Consider the following 8,881-nt stretch of genomic DNA (forward strand, 5'->3'; position numbering starts at 1 on the left):
CCGGGCATTCCTGGAATGGTGCAGCCCAGGCGAAGCTGGGGGAGGCGGCGCCTCAGCCTGTCACCCGAGCAGAGGCGGGGACGACCGTGCGTGAGTGGCACCGGAGGGCGGGGAAGGGTCGCGGGCGGTCGCGGGTGCTAAGCGGGGCACGCGGCGAGCGAGTGGTGTATGTGGGAGGCGCAGGGTGCTCGGTTGGGGCAAAAGAAGGGTGTGCGCGCTCCTGGGGACCTGAAGCTTTAATCGTCGGTGCCCGTGCGGAGAGCGGGGCTCGCTCTAGTCTGGTCGCTGGAGGCTTATGGTCAGAGCCACTTTCCGCGTTAGTGATCTGGCCTCTGCTGCAGCTGCTGGGGTACGCCAGACTCGGGTGGCTTTGCGCGCGCAGTCCGAGGGCCTGGTCGCTGAGTCCTAGCGGGGCTCCGTCTCCTTACTGTGGATTTGCATGTGAATGGGGGAGCGAAGCGCTGCTTGGCACCCTCTTTTAAACTTTGTTTCCACTGGCAGAGCAGAGTGTGGGGTAGCTGCCTGTAGGACAGGATCCGGTGAGTCTAACTGGAGAAATGTGAAGCGCGGCAGGGTGCGCGTTCAACAGCTCTTAGCGCAGTGGATTTGGAGCTGCCCTCACTTTCCCCGGCTGCCCAGCAAAGGGTCTGTGTTTTGCTTGGGTTTGCCTTTCCCTGTCCTTACCGGGCTCGCAGTCCCTTGCATTGCGCCTGTCTCAGCTAGGGATGATGATCGCCAACACTCGGGGCTTCCTTTGGTCTGACCTGGAGACTCGAGCCCTGCTGGGCATCTGGGGCGAAGCGGGCGTGCAGTCTGCGTTGGAAGGGAACTTCCGGAACAGCCATGTGTACCGGGACGTGGCGTGCCGACTTGCCCAGGTGGGATTCGACCGGACCCCAGAACAGTGCCGCATCCGCATCAAGGGCTTGAAGCGCCAGTACTACCAGGCGAAGGACGGGCTCCCCAAGGGCGGGCCTGCGCGAAAGTCCTGTAAGTTCTTCGATGAGATGGACCGGATCTTGGGTGCTCGAACCACCACTGGGGGCCCCTCATCCCTAGGGGGAGGCCCTACACCGGGAGATGCAGCTGATCGAGACTCAGCAGCTGAGAAGGACTTGACCGGCGAGGGCTCTTCCTTTGCAGAGCGTCCAGTCAAGGTGGAGTGTTCCCCCTTCGCCATTCCCGAGCCGCCTGATGATGGTGAGTGCAGCCCTGGACCAAACGCGCAGGGGTGTAGGTGTGTGAGTCCAAGACAGTTATCTTAAAAGATCTCTGTGACCTAGAGAATTAAATAAGCACCTCTTGAGACATTCCTGACCTTGGCTGTAAGTCCCCGGACTCAGATGTTTTTCAAATGGGATGAATTATGTAGAAAGAATTTAGGGATGAACTACACAAGCAGATTTTTATTATTTAGGACCCCATACCTGTCCCCATCACTTCCTGTTTCCCTCTACCCTATGAATATTATATATTTTATGCAGCTAAATATTTTCATTTTTTTCTTAACTAATTTCTTACAACAGGGATTGGAGGAGTAGAGATCGTTCTTACCTACCTTTGAGTAGAAGATAGAGAAAATAAATGACTTACTCTATATTCCACAGCCAGTAGTGGCTGAAATGGTGAGATGTACTCTCATGCAATTGTAGAGAGAAAAGTTTTATCGTCACACTTACTAGAAGGATTTCACCTTATATATGCATTGAATATAGGTGCTAGGGAGTTTTTGCTTATAGGGTTTTTTTTGTATGCTAGTTCCAAATAGGACCTAGTGGCAGCTGTACTGCCCTCCCAAAAGTTCAAGTCCACCAGCTGCTTCATGGGAGAAAGTTGGACAGTCTCCTCCCATGTCATTTGCTGCCTCTAAAAACCCACTGGAGGATCAGCTGGGAGTCAGTTCCAACTCGACTCTACACACCACTAGTCCAAGTGAGAGTGCTCTCGTGGCCTAGTCCCTAGTGAGTTGTGATGCTGACCCAAAGGCTGGTCATCTCCAGGGATTGAAATTTACCAGATGGTCCCAGTGGATGGTCGCTAGGAGTGGAACCCACTCAGAGTTTGAGTTTGAGCTCTAAAATGCATTGCGGGTTTCTCTCCACTGGTGTCTACAACTCTCTTGATTATGCTAATAAGCTGAGAGGTGCAGAGCATCACTTTATTTTATAGATCTTTTGTTGAGGGTGGGGTTCAAGGTGGTGATCTAGCTTTTCTGCCCTGAGGTGTGTTTTTTTGGGGAGGGGTGAGGTGAGTGCGTAGCTAAAAGGTATCTTAAGTAGCTTAAAGATTTCCATGACAGGCTAAATTTGTTGTAAATTCACATCAGTTTATAGGTTTTTTGACACAGAGACGCAGTGATGACAACACAGAAAGCTATAGCTGACCAGTAATTCTAGAAAACAGCACAGCTTGATGAATCCCTTTAATTCTCCAGTCTTCCTCAGCCAGACTTTGAAACAAAGCCCAGACAAACTTGACCTGTTTTTCCAGAATTCCCGAGTAGTGTAAAGTCAAAGTTACTTAGTAGGATAAATTTTTCAGTTGCCTTTTATCAATCCTTTTATATCCTTTAGAACATTGATATTTGTATTTAAATACTTCTGTGGATAAGTCCAAATGGTACATATCAGCAAGCCAGCTGAAACTTGTGATTTACTAAGTGGTGGTGTTATTATTAGGAGCCTTGGAATGAATTTTGGCTTACAGCAAAACCATGCAAGAGAGTAGTAGAGTTAGATTGCCCCATAAGATTTCCTCAGCTCTTATCTTTATAGGACATTGTCAGGCCATTTTCCAAAGAGTGGGTTCCAACTGCCAACCTTTCTGTTAGCAGCTGAGCACTTAACTCTTGCCCACCAGGGCTCTTTTTGGCAAATACAGGGAAACAGAAACGGATCTTATTTGACTCTTCCATTAATGGAAGATTTTATCTCAGGTAAATGGAACAGAATGGTAGTGAATAGTTCTGATTTATACTTGCATTTATACAATTCCAGTTAACAAGTAAAAATGTACTTCTTGTCAGTGATTCTTGTCCCTCCCTCCCAAGTGATTCTATAGAGCATTTGATTTTATTTCTTTTGTTGGTAGGTTTGGTTTGGCTTGTTTTCTTGAGAACTATTTCTTTTGCCTTTAAATGTTAGCCTTTCGGTAAAATAGTTTCTTCTGGTTTAGGGTGACAGTTACTAACTGTAGCATCTTTACATGTCTTCCTTTCTGGGTCTTAGTTTCTTCTAGAAAAGAAAGAAAAAGTGGCTACTGATGGGAAGCCTAGATTAAGATTCCTTTAATTCAGCAAAATTGATGGATGTTTTATTCTGTGTAAGGCACTGTTAGTGACACTTGAGGGGCAAACATAGCAGACACGTGAACCCCGCCTCCAAGCCTTATTCTGGGTTGAACTCGCCTTCAATTCTTATTCTGGGGTAGGCATCCCATTCTGTGTTCTTACTTTACAGTCAGTAGTTGCTGAAATGGTGAGATGTACTCTCATGTAATCGTAAAGGAGAAAACTTTTATCATAGTACTTATAGAAGGATTTCACCTTGTATGGTTAGAGAATAGGTTCTAGGGAGTTTTTGCTTATAGGTGTGTTTTTTGTTTTGTTTTGTTTTCTTATGCTAGTTCCAATTAGTGGCCTAGTGGTAAGCCACCAATTAAGATATGTAATGTTATATAGCCACCAATTCAGATAGGAAAACTCCATCTTTTATGTCCATTTCGTCCCCTTCACATAAATTTCTGTGTGTCTGAATGTCTCAGAACTCCGTATTTAGTAACTTACCTTTAGTAGCTGTATTTAAGTCATAAAAGGCTACAGTCAGTTATGCTTTTAAAAGAATTTAAAATGTGACCTGTAATTAAAAGGCAGTCTTCATACATAAATACTCAAATATCCAGGTTCTGGAGGAAACTTGTTCTTAAGGATTCCTAGGCCTGTTACTTGCTTGTGATGTGACAGCCAATAGAATGGGGACACTGATAAAATTTCAATAAAATGTTATAAAATAATAGCAGAGAAAAACATAAATGTTGCATACTGTGGGCTAATCAGGCTGCTATGAAAGTGATAACATACTTTCGGCTTTAAAATGCAGTTGTGCTATTTGAGAAAAAGTAATAGTTTAAAACAAGATTCCCCCCCCCTTTTTTTTTCTTTCTGGATGTTATAAAGATTACTATGTGACTGTAATGGCAAATTTCACACAATTAGAATACATATTTTTGGTTTGTGGTTAATGGGATGTTAAAATTGCATTTACATTTTTTTGAATGATTAGCAGCTGTAGAGATTTATCAGCCCTAGTTGTGCATATATTTATTATTTAAGTCCCTTGCTATCCTACCATTCTAATAAAGATGATGTTAAAGTAAAGAAAAATGACAATTTTGTGCACTTGTCGTTATTTGAGTAACAACAAAAATCATTATTTGCTTTAAAAATTGTAGGCTTTAAGCATATCGGTGCTCAGACCAGCACATCTCATCTTTCTCAATCAAAAAGATCAAAAAAGCACCACACCAGTATACCTCTGGACAAGATGATGGGGAAACTTTTACAGCAGAGTGTCGATGCAGAAGAGAAGTTTTTCAGATACGAAGAGCAGAGGCTGAAGATGGAGGACAAGCACCGGGAAGCGGAGCGGGCCAGAGAGCTCCAGATGCTGCAGATGTTGGGGCAAGTGTTGGCTGGCATTTCCTCAGCTGTCTCACAGAGGGCCCAGTTCAGGCCGCCCAGCCCGCCTCAGCTGACACACCAACGGGCGTTTGGAGATGACATTAGTTTTAATGCTATGACAGCAGCTCTTTCTCCTTCCCTAGGTATTGAATTTTGGCACGTAGTTTCGTCTTGTGTCCAATCTTTTTCCTAATATATGGGGTGGGGTTTTTTTCTGGCTATAAAGTGAGGCAGAATACAAAAGAAAAGAATGTTAAATATTAGTTTGTGGTTTTAGAAACCCTTTGCCACAGAGGCAGTCCCAACTCAGCTCCTCTAGAGGAGGGTAGCACCACCTCCCCCTAGTGTTTTCACAGCTGTGATCTTTAGAAGCCAACAGCCTGTTGTCCCGGAGAGCAGCTGGTGAGTTCAAACTGCTGAGCTTGCGGTCAGCGACTGAGTGTTTAACCACTGAACCACCAGGGTTCCTTTTGGTTCATAGTACTTGACCTTTTAAATATGATAATGAAATATTTCATGACTTGTCTGTATTGGTTACTTTTTTTAAAAAAAAAAGACAACATCTGAACTTTAAAATGTAAGCAAGATGTGAATCTCAAGTAATTGGAGGAAGGAAATTTCTTAAAAAATGTGCTGAGTTCCTTTTCTTAGTGTGGCGATAGTTTATCAAGAATTACCATCAATTTAATAATAATACTCATCAGGTATATTTGGTATAAAATGTTTCTTTTTTAAATAATCATAAATTGAGCTCTAGCTAAACAGTTTTATTTCTAAATTATTGTATTAGCTGCACTTTTTATTTTATATGATGCAAGTATGATTAAATTTGAAGCATGAGTGTGTTTAAAGATGCTTAAACTAAATCCATGCATTTGTATAAGAGATTCTCCACTGGGGCTGATTTTGCCCTTTAAAGAACACTTGGCCTGGCTGGGGACATTTTAAGTTATGACACTTTAAATGGGATGTGTGTGCGACTGGCATCACACCAGTAGGTAGAGCCAGGAACCCAGCTAAGTATCCTGCATAGAACCGGATGGAACATAGAATGGGGTGTAGAACAGCCCCTAGCCCTCAACAAAGAAGAAATTCTGATCAGGAGCTAGAGATGTTTTTATAAAGATGAGTGTCTTATTTAACCTGCTTGGGGGGATTATCATGATGGGGTTCATAGTACTTCTCGTTTTGTCACTTCATGAAACTCCTATGCCTCTCCCTCATTTTCATTCCTAGTGGTTGGACATTGTACAGTAAGCAAAACCAGGCAGCCTACCAGTTGCCATTGAGTTGACTCTGATTCATGGTAGCCCTGTGTTGGTCGGAATCGAATGGTGCTTCGTGGGGTTTTTAGTGTCTGAGCTTTCAGAAGGATGTTTCCAGGCCTTTCACCTAGGACACTTTGGGATGCATTTGAACTGACACCTTTTGGTGGGCAGCCAAGCATGGAGACCATTTATACCATCAGAGACTTTCTAAATTGTAAGGGCTTCCTAAAGTCACCAGGGAGCTCTGGTGGCTTAGTGGTAAGAAGCTGCACTGCAGTTTCAAAGGCACATGGTTTGCTCTGAGGGAGAAGGATGGGAAGTCTCCTTCCATGTAATTTACTGCCCCGGAAAATCCACCAGAGGGTCCGTTCCAACTTGATGGTAAACAACAACAAAGTCACTAGGGAGCTTTTCTGACTTAACGGTAAGGAGTTAAACAGCCAACCCAAAGGCACGCAGGTCATATAGACCAGCTGCTTCCTTCATGTCAGAAAGCTGGGCAGTCTCCACTCGTGTGATTTACTGCTGCTAAAAACCGGCTGGAGGTCAGCTATGGAACAGTTCTGACTCAACATAACAACGAAGTCACTAGTCATATTTTATAACTTATGTAAAAATGCAGCAGAGAAATAGGTTCATTTTTATTGTGACTCTTACAATTGTCTTGGCTTAAATAAAGAGATATATATATTTGTAAAAACCCTAGAGAAAAGATTTTTACAAATCTTTTATGTTTATTTAAAAAATGGTTTTCTTTTGCAGAGTTTTTGTTAATTACCTTATTTTTTATTTTTTAATTGTAGAAGCTTTAGGAAGGTACTTCTCAGCCCTGTAACTAATGCAAGGTTCATTTCCAACTTGAATTCAAGTTTAAGGGCAAAGCGCTAAGTTCCTGTGTACTGGGGAGGAAAAGAAAACCATAATTTTATGCATTTACTCAGAATTTTCTAGCTTTTAAATTCTTATCTTTGGAAAGAAAGAATACGGAAATTAAATGTATAGAGTATTTTATATATCTTTTTATTAAGTAACATGCAATAAAAAATCATTTTAATTTTGTTAGGCTGCTTCTCTAAGGCAAATGTTTAAGTTTGTAAACATTAAGAAAGATTCACATGACATTATTCAAATTATAATACTGTTAATAAAGCAGTGTATTAGCTTAATAACTACTTCTTGAAGAATTAATAAAATTCTAGTTTGGAAAGGATAGAATGTAACTTCTTTAGGATATGTATCTATAAGAAAGAAATAAAACTGGTCTTAGAAATAATTCATACGTTGCTGAGGATTTAGTATTTATTAAATAGGAGTGATACATAAACACAAAACATAACGAAGACAGAACAACCTTTGAGTGACTGGTAAGTTTGGATTCTGTATTTACAGTTCCTAAACTTTCAAAAACAACTTATTTCTTGTTCTTAGGAATTTAAAGGCATGAATATTCTTTAATCCTGGGGTTTCCCCCCCTCTATTGATCAGTCATATTGGTGTTATACTGGCTATATTAAGATTTGAGCAAATACACGTTAAGCATTTTCATAACAGCATAGATTCTTCATCAGCATTCAGTGATACTGGAGTTAAATCTAATTATAGCAATGCTGATTCCTTTCATGCAGCTCATCAAAGGCAGCGCCAGGGAAGGAACATTTCACAATTATACTGTTCAGAAAATGGTGGTGCCCATTGCGTTTAAAATATGTGTAGTAAAAATATATTGTGTGATTTGGGGGTTTAGGGTGTGGGGCAAGAAGGAATATAGAAAGCTGAAAGAATTGAGAGAGGAAGAAAGGCTGAGAGCAGGCTTGCTTTGTTCATGCAGTGTCACACTGCCTTGTCTCTGTGGTCCAGCTCCAGATCAGATGGGAAGTAGTTCTGCAGATGAAAGCTGTTTACTTATTTCACTGGGAGCAGAATGTCGGGTATAATCAAAGAGCATGGAGCAGAGGGATTAGCCAGCTGTATTTGTCGCTGAGCAAGCCTCATCAAGCTTTTTCTTGGCCGAAGGTTTACCAGAGTGATTCTGTTTTGCGTTTTAATTCTGGGTTGTTTTGGAAGGAGGCGAAGTGTTTGCCTTAACCATAATGAATATATTTTCCTTCTGGGGGCTAAGTATGTGCTGTATATGCTAATTTACATCTACTCACTAAAGGAAGTTATTGGAATCCTTGAATAAAAAGAAGGGCTTTTTAAAAAAAAAAGATAAATTTTAAAGAGTTCTATTAAAGATAAAAGGAGCTCTGGTGGATTAGTGGTAAGGAATTAGCTGCCAACCCAAAGGCAGGCAGTTCAGGTCCACCAGCTCCTCTTGGGAGGAGGCTACACAATCTCCTCCTGTGAGATTTACAGTCCCTGAAAACCTGCTGAGGGGTCAGCTGTAAGTCTCTTCAGACTCTGATCTATAACCACAGCAACATCATTAAAAACACTGGTTCTGGTGGCATAATCTGTAGTGGGTTATGCTGCTAATTCAATGCCTTGAGCCTCCAGTGGTTCCGATCCACCAGCGCCTCCACAGGAGGTGGGCTGTCTCCTCCCAAGCAGTTTACAGGCTCAGAAACCCAGTGGAGGGTCTCTGAGTGTTGTGAGTTGACATCTACTTAACAGCCGTGAGTTGAAGTTTTATTAAAGCTGAAACATTCACCTGCCTTGATCTTCATTTGAACTTTGCATCCATCTCTGACTTTTCTTAGCTGATGAGATAATTGGAAGGTTAAAAATATCTATTACCTGTTTCAAGCAATGACTTTTTTAAAATATTGTCAGTGACAGGATAATATCTATACGCATACAAGGAAGTCCAGTGAATACCACTATCATTCAAATATATGCACCAATAACCAGAGCCAAGGAAGAGGAGATAGAAGATTTTTACCAACTTTTACAATCGGAGATTGATCGAGCATGCAACCAAGATGCACTGATAATA

General features: G+C 42.0%; 1 protein-coding gene across 1 annotated transcript in view; it reads left to right on the top strand.

Annotated features, from left to right (window-relative positions):
- The first annotated feature begins 728 nt into the window (after window positions 1–728).
- Window positions 729–8,881, top strand: part of CARKD (carbohydrate kinase domain containing) — a 54,457-nt gene continuing 46,304 nt past the window's right edge. Inside the window, exons 1-2 of the mRNA XM_006883952.1 lie at window positions 729–1,200; window positions 4,450–4,821. Of these exons, the coding sequence (XP_006884014.1) occupies window positions 729–1,200; window positions 4,450–4,821 (844 nt within the window). The remainder of the gene's footprint in view (window positions 1,201–4,449; window positions 4,822–8,881) is intronic.

The sequence above is a fragment of the Elephantulus edwardii genome, unplaced genomic scaffold (genome assembly GCF_000299155.1).
Source record: "Elephantulus edwardii isolate Elephantulus edwardi_28Jun2011 unplaced genomic scaffold, EleEdw1.0 scaffold00030, whole genome shotgun sequence".
NCBI classification, from domain to species: domain Eukaryota; kingdom Metazoa; phylum Chordata; class Mammalia; order Macroscelidea; family Macroscelididae; genus Elephantulus; species Elephantulus edwardii.